At 43.5% G+C, this 17500-nt stretch overlaps 1 protein-coding gene across 1 annotated transcript in view; it reads right to left on the bottom strand.

Annotated features, from left to right (window-relative positions):
• Window positions 1-17500, bottom strand: part of LOC145417807 (cell adhesion molecule Dscam2-like) — a 252292-nt gene that overhangs the window by 150618 nt on the left and 84174 nt on the right. The window contains exon 5 of the mRNA XM_080286430.1: window positions 4125-4271. Within this exon, the coding sequence (XP_080142556.1) occupies window positions 4125-4271 (147 nt within the window). The remainder of the gene's footprint in view (window positions 1-4124; window positions 4272-17500) is intronic.

Genomic DNA, 17500 nt, shown 5'->3' with positions numbered 1-17500 from the left:
CTGTGCGGGATACTCCAGATCCGGATCCGAATCCGGCCCAAAATTTAATAATTTCTTCCTTGGCCCATGGCCCAGCCTTCCACAAAATTTCATCAAAATTCGGTCATAACTTTTTGAGTAATCCTGCTAACAGACAGACAAACACACAAAATGAGACAAACAGACAAACCAAAACGGGGAAAAACATAACCCCCTTGGCGGAGGTAATTAATCTAGACATGTAAATAACTATGAAAGCCGCCTGAGAATGTAAGTCCGACTCCACACACACACATGCATACACACACATACATACAGAGAGAGAGAGAGAGAGAGAGAGAGAGAGAGAGAGAGAGAGAGAGAGAGAGAGAGAGAGAGAGAGAGAGAGAGAGGGAGAGAAATTGCAGTGGAAGGGAGAGAGGCATTGCATGTGAGAAATAATTGGTGAACTAGGGAGGGAGGGAGGGAGGAAAAGAAGGGAGGTAGAGAGGGTCTGAGTGAGAGGGTGAGGTAATTGAGGTGAAGTAGGAGAGGGAGAGGGGAGAGAAGTAGAGAAAGAGGGAGAGAGAAGGGGAACGAGAGAGAGAACAAGGGAATAATGTCAAAAACTGGGGGACATGACACACACACACACACACACACACACACACACACACACACATTTGTCAATCGATGTCTACACGTCTTCCCCCCACCCTCCCCCACCCTCTCTCTCTCTCTCTCTCTCTCTCTACACACACACACACACACACACACACACACACACACACACATCCAATCATCATATACCTTCCGCAAAAAGACATAAATGCGAAGAAAACCACAAAAAAACATGCCCACATACACACATACATACATACATACACAATCATGCACACTACCACATACACAACCACATGAGTACATTAAAATACATAATACCTACCTACTACTACCTACCTACCTATGTATTTACTTACCTATCTGGCTATTCCTACTTACGTGTCTGTTTACCTACTTACACTCTACCACCTTTGTATGATATCTACCTGCTTACCTACCTACCTAAATAACTACTTACCTAAATAATCTTTCGTTTACTAACCTTCAATCATACCTACATTCCTACTTACATATCTTCAGTCTCTCCCTGTCCTTCCTTGGCTTCTTCCTCCCTCTCCTTCCCTCCCCTCCCTCACTTCCTCTCTTCTCTTTCCCTTTCTCCCAACTTTTCCTCACTCTCTTTCTCTCCTCCCTTCCCCTCTCCTAACTCACAATACATACACACACATTCACACTCTCTCTCTCTCTCTAACGCAGCTGAAAATCACACACACACACACACACACACACACACACACACACACACACACACACACACACACACAGACTCTTCCTCCTTCCTCACGCCCAAAGCCAAAACTGAGCCAAAAATAACGCACACTGAGCTCAATGAAAAAGGCGTGGTGAAGAGCGAGCTAAAATATTCGTGTGATCAGAGACACTGGCTCTCACTCGAATATTCCACCAGCTTTCGACACACTCTCTTATATTCTCGTTCACTTGGATATATATATAGGTATACCATATTTTCTCTGTCGTTTTCCTATTTGCTCTGTCTCTCTCTCTCTGTTTTCTGTCTATCTATCTATCTATTCCCAGACGCCTCAATCCCGTTTGGGGTGGCCACAAACAAATCGCCTCCAAGTCCCCCGCCATTTCACTGCCCTGCTCCCAACTCACACCCCCCTCTCTCCGTCGCTTACATAAAAATTTTCACGATTCCCCCCCCCCCACCCTCTCTCTGTTTTCTATAGCTCATATATACAAAAAAAATTCACGGAGATTTCCTCTCTCTCTCTCTCTCTTCCAAATATTGGCTACCGTTTTCTTTCCACTCTTTTTCCCCCATTGAGATGCATCCATAAGTTATTCGCACGACGCTGATATATATATATTTATTTTACCTTTCCAAAATTCCTCCTTTTTTTCTTGTATTTCTTTTTTTTTTTACGATCGAGAGAGAGAGAGAGGAAGTCAAAGGTTTATATCTATTTCTTTATTTCCATTACATATATTTTTTTCACGGCTGGTAGAATGTCTATGATTTTTTGCAATTTATTTATTTATTTTTTTTTGGTCTATTTTTCATCCTAACTTGCATCATTTTTTCTTCTTTCTTTCTTTTTCTTTTTTTTTTTGGATTTTTGTGAGTAGTTAAAATGTGCATTATGTATGAGAGGAATCTACATGTATACATTCTGCCTGCGTGTTATAAGCCGCTGCACAATATTGTATAATTAGCCAGGGTATACCTAATCCTACGCATATCTCACACATGTATACTTCTCACGGTATGCTGAGAGAGAGAGAGAGAGAGAGAGAGAGAGAGAGAGAGAGAGAGAGAGAGAGAGAGAGAGAGAGAGAGAGAGAGAGAATGATGCGAATCGGCCAAGGTACAGCATTTCAGGGATCAGTGGTTAACATCGCGTTATGTATCGGTTATCGGGAATTACGACTATTATGTGATCGGTAGTGAGGCTTATCATTGTGAAAGCCGATAGAGCTGGGAAAACTCTCTCTCTCTCTCTCTCTCTCCGGTAGTAGCCGTCCAGTAGCTGTGATATTACAACCACCACTACCGCCATTCACTAATATTAGGTCCATCTTCCTTGTCGCTCTCTCCTACACCTACCACCATCGCTACCACCACAACTACCACAATCTCTACCACTATCGCTGCTACTCACGCACAACAGACAATGTCACTCTTATGTCTGTCTTCCTTACCCCTCCCCCCCCTCCCTCTACCTGTCTATCTACCCCTCCATCTCACCCCCCCTTCCCCTCCCACCCTCTCTCTCGCTCTCTTCTCTCTCTCCCTGCCTACCCTCCCTCTCTTCCTCTCCCCCCTCTCCTTCTCTTCCTGCTTCTTTTTCTCCCCACTTTCTTTCCCCCAGCCTGAGTTTCTTTCCTCCTCTTTCTTCCTCCCCATCTTCTCTCCCAGCTCCCTCCCCTCCCTCTCTCTCTCTTTTTCTCTCTCTCAACCAACGTCTTTCCCCTTTTTTTTCCTACCTCCCCTCTTCTTCTCTCCCACCCCCTCCTCTTCCTCTTTCCTACTCAATACCTCTCACCCCTCTTTCCATCTCCTCTCCCCCTTTTTTCTCCCCTATTCAGTCTCCACTCCTTCCCCTCCTCTCCTCTCTTGCTCCCTTCTCCCCTTCACTTCCTTCCTCTCTCTCACCCACTTCCCCTCTCCTCTTTTCCTTTACTCTACCAGTCCTCTCTCTCTCTCTCTCTCTCTCTCTCTCTCTCTCTCTCTCTCTAACTCCTTCACTTCATTTCCCTCCTCTCTCTCACCCACTTCCCCTATCCTCTTCTCCGTTACGCTACCAGCCTCTCTCTTTCTCTCTCTCTTCCTCCTCCTCCTCCTTCTTCCACCCCTCCTTCCACCCACTCCCCTCCAGGCCTCCCACCCTCTTATCTAGGTGTGCTGGGTCTCACCTGTCTCGTAATTACCTGGCTGCTCACCTGTCCCGACGCACTCCACTCTTCACGCAACTACTCCACACGCACTCCACGCCACTCCACTCCACCTCTTATTAATATTGGGCTTAGTATTTCTGTCCCTCCACAGCCTGTCTCGTGTCTCATCAATGCATTATTTTCCTTTTTTTCTTGCACTGATTTTTCTTGTTTTTCTTTCAATATTCTCAGGATGTGTCTTGATTAATTCGTGTTTTTTGTTTTTTAATTTCTGACTTAAAAGATACATGCATACATACATACATATATACATACATAAATATAAAGAAATAAATCTACATATAGCCATCACAGGGCTATTTTTCATTCTACTGATGATGTATTTTCCCAACGGAAAGGATTATAAACGAATAATATTATAAAAGCAATTATATGAACAAGATTACTTGCCTATTTATACCATATAGTTTATTAAGCCATCGTCACACTACACTCTTTCAACACTCGATGATAAATACAAAATAATAATAATGATAATAATAATAATAACAACAACAACAATAATAATAACAATAATAACGATAAGCAAGAGCCTGTGTACAAGCTAAGTGAATAATCATCATCATCATCATCATCATCATCATAAAAATAATAATAATAATAATAAATTGAGGACACACCTGTGATGATGATCCTGGCGGTGTTGGAGGTGGCAGGTGCTGGGTGGTAGCGGTGGGCAGCGGTGCAGGAGACGCGGCTGTACTGGTCTGACGAGGCTACTGGGGAGATCACCAGTTCACCAGTAGGCAGGGACCAGTACCGACCCTCTGTGTGGGGGTGAAGAAAGGGAGGGGGGGTTAGATGGGGTGGAGGGAGTAGTGGATGGGGTTAGAGGGTGATGGGGTTAGAGATCAAGACGTGGTAAAACTCTACGGATCTCACTAGCCGCATTTCACTTCCTTGAGATTGATGGAGTTAAAGGTAGTGGTAAAACTCTACGGATCCCACTTGCCACGTTTCACTTCCTTGCCTATACTCTGCTGACAGTATGTATCATGTGTTTGTATGTATGTACGCCTCCATGCATAAAACACACACACATACACGCACACACACACACACACACACACACACACACACACACACACACACACATATACGACGCCACCACAAGCCTCACCACAAAAAAAAAAAAATGAAAAGGCAACAGGAAATTAACACCTGAAGACACAAAACTAAGCCACAAAAATACGTGTATTAATCTTGAGAGGCAGACACTCACCATCTCCTCACCTGGCGCAATAATATCTACCTGTCTGTCTACCCATAATGCCTATCTACCTATTAATCTACCTACTTCACTTTAAACTTGCCCACTTGCCAACGCAGAGTTTAACCAGGTAAACCAGTGTATGAGAAACGGCAAGGACAGGTAAAAACTCTTAATTAAGTACCTATTTACCTTATGACCTACACACCCTGCTCCATACCTACCTACCTACCTACTTACCTCAGGACTTACACATCCTGCTCCATACCTACCTACCTACCTACTTACCTCAGGACTTACACATCCTGCTCCATACCCACCTACCTACTTACTTATGACCTACACACTCAGCTCCATACCTACCTACCTACTTACAGCGAGGCCTCAACATCTAGCTCCCTCCCTACCTACTTACATAAATACTTACCTACCTACCTACGTCCCCACCTACCATAAACATCCTCTTTTCCTTTCCCTCAATATTGCTTCCTTGAAATAGATCGTTAGGGGAGAAAGAGGAAGGTAAAAGAGGAGGAAGAGAGGGGGAGAGGAGAGAGAAAAAAGAGGGAGGAGAGGGGAAGAGAATGGGGAAGGGAAAAAGAGAAGAGGGAAAAATGAGAGGGAGGTGAGGGAAGGGGAAGAGGAGAGAGAGAAAAGAAGAGGCAGGGAGGAGAGGGGGTGAGAAGGGGACGTAGAGGAGGAAAATGTGAAGGGAGAAGAAAATGGAGAGAAAAGAGGAAAGAGAGGAAAAGGGAAAGAGGGGAAGAAGAGGGGACGAGGAAAAGAGAGAGAGAGGGAGACACATGACCTAATATATGGGACACACGATATTTTCTCCTCTCTCTCTCTCTCTCTCTCTCTCTCTCTCTCTCTCTCTCTCTCTCTCTCTCTCAAAAATATCACGTGGCTCAATCCATATCCATTATTGTACATCCATGCAAACACATACATTCACGTACACACAATGTTTTACGCACATAAAAAGATTTCTAGGTAAGACAACAATAGGATGCATTCAGTTCACACACACACACACATACAGATAGATAGATAGATTAATAGATATATAGCCAGACTGAGTGAGGTAGAGAGAGAGAGAGAGAGAGAGAGAGAGAGAGAGAGAGAGAGAGAAAGAGAGAGAGAACACACAAAGATACGAGTTTACTATACATATCAACAAAAAAAAAAATGACAGAAACTCTCTCTCTCTCTCTCTCTCTCTCTCTGCCGCCTAAGGTATCTCACACCCAGTCTGACACACAGTGGATGGGTGACAGTCAGGTGTCTGGCGGGGATGGGGGGGGAGGTGAGGTAAGGAGGTGGATAGGTAGGGTGAGACGGGGGGGAGGGAGAGAGGGAAGGTGGGGAGGTGGGTGGGGGTAAGGTAGGTAGGGTAAGGAAGGGAGAAGTGGGTGGAGGTGAGGCAGGAGGGTGGCAGGGTAGGCAGCGTAAGGCACGGAGATAGGTGGGTGAGAGTGAGGCGGGAAGGGGGAGGCATTTAGGGAGGCGGTAGGGGAGACACAAGGAAAGGCAGGTAAGTAAGGGAGGCAGTTAAGGAAGCTCCCTAACACCTCTTTCTAACCGATTTATTGTGGTTATTACTCCTTACTCTCCTCTTCTGTCTTTTAAATCATTCAAATATCACCATACTCATCATAAATAACATTCAAATTGACAGAAACCAGGCACATCAAAAAATAAATCGCTGAGGAGGAGGTGTTAGGGAGCTTCCTTAACCTACGAGAAAGGTAGGGTGATGGGGAGGCAGAGGAAGATAGGGAGGGTGGAGGGTGAGGTGGCAGGGAGGCAGGGAGGAGGGTGTAGCAGGGAGGAGGGGAGAGATTGAGGACTCGAAGGTAGGGTGGAAGGGTGATAGGAGACGCAGGAGAGATAGATCAGGGGGAGGGAAGGAGGGAGGGAGGGAGGGAATTTGGGAAGGGAGGGAAGGAGGTAGATATGGGGAGACTGGAAGGGAGGAAAGATAGGGAGAAGCAGGGTGAGAGGCAGGGAAGGGAGAACAAATAGACAGGGAGGCAGACAGGAAAGTAAAGGAGGGTTTGCATGCAGAAAAAGAAGACTGATAAGGAGAGAGGAGAGGTAACAGAGAGTGGAAAGATAACAGGCAGGTAGGTGGGCAGATAGGGAACAGAGAGAGAGAGAGAGAGAGAGAGAGAGAGAGAGAGAGGGGGGGGAAGCATACGAGAAAAGAGCTCTGGCAATGATGGTATAATAGGAGAAATATAACATGAAGGGACTGGAGACAGCGGGGGCGGACGAAGAGGGGAGTGAATAATTGAGAGATAGAGGGAGAGGAAGAGAGGAAGGGAGAGAGAGGGAGAAACGGGAACTGGAGAAAAAGAGGGAAGGAAGGATATAACGCGAGAGAGAGAGAGAGAGAGAGAGAGAGAGAGAGAGAGAGAGGGGGGGGGGAATGAGAAAAACAAATAAGGGAAAAAAAGGAGGAAGGAAGGAAATGGAGAGAGAAGGAAATAAGACAATGACGAAGGTGAAAGAAGAGAAACTAATGATGGTGAGACAGGAAGGAAGGAAGGAAGGAAGGATGCGATAAATACAAAGGAGGGAAACAGAAGAAGGCAAGATGGAGGGATAATAAATGTAGGTGAGGAAGAGAGGAAGGGAACAGCGGCAATGGAGAAAGGAAGTAGGAGAGAAGGACGAAAAGAAAGATGGAAGAAAGGAAAGATGGAAGGAAGGAAGAAGGTATAAAGCAGAAATAGGTGAGGGAGATAAAAGGAGGCAGGAAGGAAGAAGAGATAAGGAAGGAAGGAAGGAAGAAAGGAGGGGAGGAAGGAAGAAGGTACTGAGCAGAAACAAGGGAGGGAGATAAAAGGAGGCAGGAAGGAAGAAGGGATAAGAGAAATACGTGAGGGAAATAGAGAGAGGGAGGAAGGAAGAGGGATAAAGGAGGGAGGGAGGGAGGGAATAGGGAGAGTTTCTAACCATTGTTGGACACGACTGAGCAACTTACATCTTATCTTAGTGGTGAGGAAGGGTGGTGGCAGGTAGGTAGGTAGGTAGGTAGGTAGGTAGGTAGGCAGACAGACAGGTAGGTAGGCAGGTAGGTAGGTAAGAAGGTCTGTATGTACGTAGAAATGTATGAAGGTGGGTGGGTGCGTGGGTGGTAAAGGGTTAGATAGGTAGGAACGTAGTAGGTAGGTAGGTAGGTAGGTGGTTGGGTAAGTAGGTAGCTCGGTAGGTAGGAAGCAAGGCACAGAGGTGGTAAGCAGGAGGGGCATATGAAAGGATGGGGACGTATGTATGTATGTATGTATGTATGTATGTTGGTAGGTAGGAATGTCGAAAGCAATGTTGGAAGGAAGAATGGAAGGAAGGGAAGAAGTATGGAGGAGGGAGGTGGAGAATGCAGACGAGTAGGGCGGCAAGGTAACTATACAGGTATGGTGGACTAATTAAGAGGAAGACAGGTAGAAAAGCAGGTGAAAAGGTGAGGACACACACACACACACACTGTTCACAAATTCATAACACGCACACAGTTCTCACAAATTTATGACACACACACACACACACACACACACACACACACACACACACACACACACACACACACACACACACACGACTCCAAAACAAAAATACATCACTCACTCACACCTACACGTACACGCACATGAAAAAAATGCACAGTGCAATACATACATGCACGCACACATGTACACCGGAGTGCAAAGCTGTGCTTGTAAACGAAGAAAGACGAGGCTGGAGAGAGAGAGAGAGAGAGAGAGAGAGAGAGAGAGTTCATCATCGTACTAAGTTAAATATTTTTCTGAATCACACACACACACACACACACACACACACACACACACACACACACCGGACAGGTAATTGGTCTCCTTATCATTTATCATTTGGCGATTTATTTTTCACTACCAATTGTTGTCATTTACTCATCTATATATATTTTCACTGATTCCTAGAAAATTCATTTTTTTTAAATATGAATTTCCCGGGATTTTTATGAATTAGGGTTACATTAAATTAACCCCTTCACTCCACACTGTCTACTCTTCTACTATTTTATCTACCACTCTACTATTTTATCTACCACTCTACTATTTTATCTACTACTCTACTATTTTATCTACTACTCTACTATTTTATCTACTACTCTACTATTTTATCTACTACTCTACTATTTTATCTACTACTCTACTATTTTATCTACTACTCTACTATTTTATCTACCACTCTACTATTTTATCTACTACTCTACTATTTTATCTACTACTCTACTATTTTATCTACTACTCTACTATTTTATCTACTACTCTACTATTTTATCTACTACTCTACTATTTTATCTACTACTCTACTATTTTATCTACTACTCTACTATTTTATCTACTACTCTACTATTTTATCTACTACTCTACTATTTTATCTACTATTCTACTATTTTATCTACTACTCTACTATTTTATCTACTACTCTACTATTTTATCTACTACTCTACTATTTTATCTACTATTCTACTATTTTATCTACTACTCTACTATTTTATCTACTACTCTACTATTTTATCTACTACTCTACTATTTTATCTACTACTCTACTATTTTATCTACTACTCTACTATTTTATCTACTACTCTACTATTTTATCTACTACTCTACTATTTTATCTACTACTCTACTATTTTATCTACTACTCTACTATTTTATCTACTACTCTACTATTTTATCTACTACTCTACTATTTTATCTACTACTCTACTATTTTATCTACTACTCTACTATTTTATCTACTATTCTACTATTTTATCTACTACTCTACTATTTTATCTACTACTCTACTATTTTATCTACTACTCTACTATTTTATCTACTACTCTACTATTTTATCTACTACTCTACTATTTTATCTACTACTCTACTATTTTATCTACTTACATTCCCTACTAATCACCAGTATTTTAGCTATTATATTTTCTGCTCTTTTTCTATTATAATAAAAAGGAAAAAAAAAATAACTACAACACAAAGTAAAAAAAATAATAAAAAATAAACCAAAAAACAGAAAAGCAAAAAAATACAGAAAAAAGCAAAAAAAAAAAAAATCAGTAAAAAAATTAATTAGTAAAAAAATAAATTAAAAATACAAGAAAATAAAAAATTGAAGTAAAATAAATAATTTAGTAAAAATAAATAAAAAAAATAAAGCAAAAATAAAGTTTAAAAATAAGGTGAGTTAAAAAAGTCAAAAAAAAATTAATAAAGTACAAAATAAAGCAAAAAAAAATAAAGAAAAAATAAAGAAAAAATCAAAATAAGTAAAAAATAAAGCAAAAAAAAATAAAGAAAAAATAAAGAAAAAATCAAAATAATTAAAAATAAAGAAAAAATAAATTAAAAATCAAAATAATAAAAAATAAAGAAAAAAATAAAAATAAAGAAAATAATCAATAGTAAAAAATAAAGAAAAAATCACAATAAGTAAAAAATAAGGTAAAAAAAGGATGCAGGTGAAGGCACAATATTTTTTCAAAGATTTATGTCCGAGGCTGGTAATTAATTCGCCCTGGATTAAATTTATGGAGGGGAATAAGACCTTTACTAGAGAGAGAGAGAGAGAGAGAGAGAGAGTGAGAGAGTGTGTGTGTGTGTGTGTGTGTGTGTGTGTGTGTGTGTGTGTACCTGAGTAAATATGGAGGGCCGTTCTGACTAGTAACCAAGGAGACTCATTCTAACCTCGAAACTACAATGGAGAGAGATAAGACATACGATTGCATGAGGGAGGGTTGTGTACTGTGGGAGGAAAGATCGACACTGAACAGGGAGAGAGGTGCCTAGGGATGCTAGTTAGAGCCAACCCCTCACAGGATGCGGCGTCAGAAATAGATATAAATAAAGGGATAGAGGTAGAGAGTTGGATGGATTATTATTACTACTATTTATTATTTTTATTATTCTTTCCCATCAGCATCAGTCAGCCTGGCATCGGAAAATAATTATCTATCTATCTATCTATCTATAGCCCGACGCCTTAATCCTGCAAAGGGTGGCCGCAGACAAAACGCCTCCATGTCGCTCTGTGCCCCACCATTTGACTGCCCTCCCCTCTCCCTCACATACTCAGATAACTAAAATGCTGAATATATACTGTAATAGACCCAGTAAATAAACCCAAAGAATACAGGTACAGAATACAGTATACAGTAATAATATAAACAGTATACACGTACCTGATAGAGAGTTGAAAAAATCTATTGAAAACTAATTGCTCTTTTAACCCCTTCAAGACTATTACTACTACTACTACTGCTACTACTACTACCGCTACTACTACTACTACTACTACTACTATTATTATTATTATTATTTAGGGGTGTGGACAAAAGGGTTTATTCAGATTTAGGAAGACTCGTATTGAAGGGATCTGAAAATATCTCCATAAGGCCTCTCTCTCTCTCTCTCTCTCTCTCTCCCTGCCTCATTACTGCCTCGCCATCACACTGACAATTATCTCTTAATCACCTTTATTAATAATTGATGGTTATGCAGGGGGAAGTGAGAGAGAGAGAGAGAGAGAGAGAGAGAGAGAGAGAGAGAGAGGAGGGGGGGAGACTGGAGGAACTTTTAATGGAGGCAAAGATGATGAGGTGGAAGGAGGGAGGGAATTAATGACGGAGAGAAAGAATGAAAGGAAGGAGAGAGAAAATGGAGGGAGAGAGAGAAGCGAAGGAGGAAGGCATGGAAGGACAGAAAGGACGTAGGAGGAAGTCAAAGGAAGGAAGGAAAGAAGGAAGGAGGAAAGTAAGGAAAATAAATAAAAGGAGGAAAGAAGGAAGAAAGGAAGTACTGAAGGAAGGACAAGAGCATGAGAAGAAAGGAAACAGGAAGGGAAGGAAAAGGAAGGGAAGGGAAGGGAAGAGAAGGGAAGGGAAGAGAAGGGAAGGGAAGAGAAGGGAAGGGAAGGGGTGGGAAGGGAAGGGAAGGGAAAGAAAGGGAAGGGAAGGGAAGGGAAGGGAAGGGAAGGGAAGGGAAGGGAAGGGAAGGGAAGGGAAGGGAAGAAATGAAAGGAGGTGAGGAAGAGATGAAAAAAAAAGGAGGAAATGGAGAAAGGGAACAGCGGGTAAAAAGAAAGGATGGAAGAAATGGAGGACTGAAGGAAGAATGAAGGAGAGGAAATGAGAGAGGAAGGGATGGGGAGGAACTGAAGGAAAAGGAGGGAAAGAAGGAAAAGAAGGAGGGATGGAGGGGGTAAAATACAAAACAAAAATAAGAATAGTAATTAACGAAGGAAGAAGGAAGGAAGAGTACCAACACCCCCCACCTTCTAATTAGCTCCAGTCTCACCTGTATTGCAGTAATTACCAGCATCAGGTGTACGTGGGGGCTCGATGGTGGTAGTTGTGGTAGCTGGGTTAGTGGTGGCAGTGAGTGGAGGCACTGGTGGTAGTGAGTGGTGGAAGCTGTGATTGTTGTTGCAGTGAGTGGTGGTGGTTGTGGTAGTTGTGGTAGTGAGTGGTGGTATTTATGGTACTGAAGGTGGCAGTGGGTGGTAGTTATGATAGCGAGTGTTGTAGCTATCGTAATGAGTGGTGGTAGCTGTGGTAGTGAATGGTAGTGGCTGTGGTAGTGAGTGGTGGTAGTTGAGGTAATGAGTGGTTGAAAATGTAATGGTGGTGATGGAAGTTGTGGTAGTGAATGGTGGTAGTTGTGGTAGTGAATGGTGGTAGTTGTAGTGATGGTAGTGGAAGTTGTTGTAGTGGGTGGTGGGTGGTATCACAGTTGTGATAATGGTAGTGAGTGATTGTGGTAGTGGTGGTAGCATTGGTGGAATTATGAAGTCAAGAAGAGAGAGAGAGAGAGAGAGAGAGAGAGAGAGAGAGAGAATTAAGGGAACGAAAGAAGAAAGGAAGGAGGGAGAAGGAGCGAATGAAGGAAGAATGGAAGGAGAGGGAAAGAGCAATGAATGAAAGAAGGTAGGGGGCAGGGTGTATGCAAAAATGAGGGACTAAAAGCAGAAAATTACAAAGAAGGAAGGAAGGAAGGAAAGAAGGAAGGATGGAAGGAAGGAAGGAAGGAAGGAAGGAAGGAAGGAAGGGAGGGAGGGAGGAGGTGAAAGGTAAGGAGAAAAAAAGGGCATGAAGAAAGAATTGATTTAAGGAAGGAATAATCGCAGGTATAGCCCCCCCCCTCCTAATTAGCCCGTCTCTCCTGTATTTCCGGTAATTGCCCGCATCAGGTGTACGTGGGGCTCAATGGTGGTGGTAGTTGTGGTAGTGAATGGTTGTGGTTGTGGTAGTGAATGGTGGTGGTTGTGATAGTGGTTCTTGTGGCGGTGAATAATCAGGTGGTAGTTGTGGTAGTGAGTGGTGGTAGTTGTGGTTGTGGTCCTTGTGGCGGTGAATAATCAGGTAGTAGTTGTGGTAGTGAATGTTGGTAGTTGTGGTAGTGAATAGTGGTAGTTGTGATTGTGAATGGTGATAGCTGCGGTAGTGGTGGTTGTGGCAGTGAATGGTGGTTGTTGTGGTAGTGGTTGTGGCAGTGAATGGTGGTAGTTGTACTGGTTGTGGTAGGAAGGATGGAAAGGAGAGGTAAGACAAAACGGAGAACAAAAACAAGATGGAAGGGAGGGGGTAAGAGAAAAGGGAGGGGAAAGTGACTACTGAAAGAAAGAAATTAAAGAAGGAAGGAAAGAAGAAAAGAAAGAAAGAAAGAATGAAAGAAAGAAAGAAGGATAGAAAAAAATAAATGGAAGGAAGGAAGGAAGGATGGATGGGTGGAAGGAAGGAAGGAAAGAAGAAAGAAAGGAAGGATGGAAGGAAAGAAGGAAGGAATGAAGGAGGGATGGATGGAAGGAAGAGAGTGAGGAGATGAAAGTCATAGAGATAAGAATGAAAGAACTAAAAAAGGAAGGAAAGAAGGAAGGAAGGAAAGAAGGAGGGAAGGAAGGAAGGAAACGTATAAAAAATGACAGAAATGAATAATGAATGAGTAAATGAATGTACTGACTCCCCCGCCCCATTAGCCAGTCACACCTGTATCCCAGTAATTACTCAATGGCGGTAGTAGTGGTGGTAGTGAATGGTGGTTGTTGTGGTACTGGGTGGTGTAGCTGTGGTGGTGAATGGTGGTAGTTGTGGTAGTGGTTGGTAGTTGCGGTGGTGGACAGTTATGATAGTAGTGGCAATGAATAGTGGTTGGTAGTAGTAGTAGTAGTAATAGTAGTAGTAGTAGTAGTAGTAGTGGTATGGAAGGTGACAGTTGTGGTAGCAGTGGTAATGAATAGTGGTAGTTGTGGAAGTCGATGGTGGTACTTATGGTAGTGGGTGGTGGTAGCTGTGGTAGTGAGTGCTGGTAGTATGGTAGAGATGGGTGGTAGTTATGGTAGAGACAGGTGGTAGTTGAGGCTGTGTGTTCAATACTGCAATGGAAATGAATGAGGGCAATTGTAGTGGTAATAAGTGGCAGCAATTGTGGTAGTGAATGGTGGTAGCTGTGGTAGTGAATGTTGGTAGTTGTCGTAGTGAATGTTGGTAGTTGTGGTAGTGAATGTTGGTAGTTTTGGTAGTGAATGGTAGTAGCTGTGGTAGTGAATGGTAGTACCTGTGGTAGTGAATGGTAGTAATTTTGGTAGTGAATGGTGGTAGTTATGGCAGTGAATGATGGTAGTTATGACAGTGAATGGTGGTAGTTGTGATAGTGAAGGCTTGTGGGGGGGGGATGTTAAATGTGGTAGTGGTATTTGTGAGTGGTGGTAGTAGTGATGGTCGTGAGTGGTGGTAGTTGTGGTGGTAGTGAGTGGTGGTAGTGAATGGTGGTAGTTGTGGTGTTGGTGGTGAAGGCTTGTGGTGGTGTGTTATGTGTGGTGGTATTTGTAAGTGATTGGTGTGGTGTCAGGTGTAACGGTGTGGGGGCTGTTGGCTGGTTGGTGTATGGGTATTGTTTTGATAGTTGTCGATATGGTGTAGCTTAACGAACTGTAGGGGGGAAGGGAGGGGGAGGAATGAATGGGGAGAGAGGGAGAGGGAGGCATGAATAGGGAGAGAGGGAGGGGGAGGCATGAATAGGGAGAGAGAGAGAGGGGAAAGAGGAGGCATGGATATGGTGAGAGGGAGGGGAAGGGGGAGGCATGAATAAGGAGAAAGGGAGGGGGAGGCATGAATAGGGAGAGAGGGAGGGGGAGGCATGAATAGGAAGAGAGGGAGGGGGAGGCATGGATAGGGAGAGAGGGAGGGGGAGGCATGAATAGGGAGAGAGGGAGGGGGAGGCTTGAATAGGGAGAGAGGGAGGGGGAGGCATGGATAGGGAGAAAGGGAGGAGGAGGGGGAGGGATGAATAGGGAGAGAGGGAGGGGGAGGAGGAGGCATGAATTGGGAGAGAGGGAGAGGAAGGCATGAATAGGGAGAGAGGGAGGGGGAGGCATGAATAGGGAGAGAGGGAGGGGGAGGCATGAACAGGGAGAAAGGGAGGAGAAGGGGGAGGCATGAATAGGGAGAGAGGGAGGGGGAGGCATGAATAGGGAGAGAGGGAGGGGGAGGCATGAATAGGGAGAGAGGGAGAGGGAGGCATGAATAGGGAGAGAGGGAGGGGGAGGGGGAGGCATGGATAGGGAGAGAGGGAGGGGGGTATGGGTAGGGAGAGGAAGGGGATGAAGAGGGAAGGGTAGAGGAGAGAAGGCATAGGAACAGGAAGAGAGAAAGAGGAAGGGGATGGATGAAACAGGAACAGGCTGGATGAAAGGAGGAAGTGAGAGAGAGAGAGAGAGAGAGAGAGAGAGAGAGAGAGAGAGAGAGAGGGAGAGAGAGAGAGAGAGAGAGAGATGTGGGGGGGAGTAAAACACGTATGGCAAAGAAGAGAGAGAGGGGTGTGGGAAGGAGGAGAGGGAAGGAGAAAGGGAGGGATGGAGGGAGGAAGGAAAGGGATAAGGGAGAATACAATACATAGGGGAGGAAATGGGATAGGGAGGGACAGGAAGGGGCGCCTATTATGGATATGAAATCAGCATATGTATGGACAGATATGGAGATAAATAAATAGATAAAAAGATGTGCAGATAGACATAATATAGACAGATAGATACACTGGCGAAGAGATAGATATGGATGGATAGATGGATAGAATAGATAGAAAGTGAGTGCAAAGGTGAGTATGGTGTGAAAAAGATGAAGTGACAGAGAAAGGGATAGACACAGTGACAGCAAAAGTGAGTGTGGGTGGATAGATCGACAGGGTAGTAGATAGAAAGTGACTGCAAAATTGAGGATAAACAAGCGTGAGGATAAACAAGCGTGAGGATAAACAAGCGTGAGGATAAACAAGCGTGAGGATAAACAAGCGTGAGGATAAACAAGCGTGAGGATAAACAAGAGTGAGGATAAACAAGGGTGAGGATAAACAAGGGTGAGGATAAACAAGTGAGGAAAACAAAGGTGAGGATAAACAAGGGTGAGGATAAACAAGGGTGAGGATAAACAAGAGTGAGGATAAACAAGAGTGAGGATAAACAAGGGTGAGGATAAACAAGGGTGAGGATAAACAAGAGTGAGGATAAACAAGGGTGAGGATAAACAAGGGTGAGGATAAACAAGGGTGAGGATAAACAAGAGTGAAGATAAACAAGGGTGAGGATAAACAAGAGTGAATGAGAGCCAGTGAGTTGATGAATTGATGAAGGCACCCAACAAGCCCTGATCCTCATAACTACTACCAAAGCTATTAACAACGGCAATAGGGCTACGCTAACGAGTCATCAGGCTAGTACTAACGAGTGTCCCATAGTTGTCGTAACAGCTATTAAGTTCGTATGTATGTATATGTGTATTTTTTAAAGCATACGACTCTGGACACAAACTTCACATCCCGTTTCCAAGGCCTAGTAGTCCTCCTACATGCCATACACCTCCACATGTCGCCACTTCGTTGCTAACACCCACCGTCCATACTGAATACAAGTTAGGGCCGTCTAATCAGATCCTTATATTGTTCCCTGCCCCAGTCGGGATTCGAACTGGGTCCACTAGAACTGCTGGTCACCTCTCTACCGATTCGGCCACCATCGAACACTACGACTCATGGTAAACATTTTAAAAGAAACTGTACACACGAAGCCACTGGGATTCAATAGGTGGTATTTCGGATCTGGCCATGACTGATATCCTCTGAGGGGGTGTTTTTTTTTTGCCAACAGAAGTTTATTGCACCTTAAGTGTCCTCTTCTGTTACATAAAACCTTCAAATATCGAATTATTCTGCATAAATAACGTACAAAAGGATATTACAGAGCCATATCTAAAAATAAATAGCTAAAGAGGAGGTGATACGGAACTACCTTGCTCGATGAGAATACGGGCCTTCGGGTTTGGTGCAGTCTAGCTTATGAAAAATGAAACAGGGCAAGTTGGGAGCGTAGAGTTTCACACGCGTCACATTCACTTTGCCGTCACTCCCCCGACAGAGCACGTGCCACCGAGCGAAGGAACTCGTAATATATAGTACTAACGAGCCTTCCCCTCACTACCATATCAGCCACTAACGCGGGTCGCAAGTCCAGCGGTAACGAAGAGGCCCCATAACTACCGAAGCAGCTATTAACGAGGACAATAAGGCTACGGTAATTATCCCTTATGTTGGTTGCGCGGACGCCTGTTTCGATTATGGGAAGCCCGTTAATTTCGTCTCAGGTGGGGTATACGATAGACTGATATAGATGGATAGATAGAATAGAGACAGATCGATAGATAGACTGACATAACGGTGGATGAATTAAGAAAGAACACGTGAATGGATGGGCAGA

This window comes from Coenobita brevimanus, chromosome 14, assembly GCF_032717465.1.
Source record: "Coenobita brevimanus isolate Jiangsu-jjx chromosome 14, ASM3271746v2, whole genome shotgun sequence".
NCBI lineage: Eukaryota > Metazoa > Arthropoda > Malacostraca > Decapoda > Coenobitidae > Coenobita > Coenobita brevimanus.
Note: the sequence above shows the minus strand (reverse complement) of the source record. Positions and strands in the feature narration are given on the sequence as shown.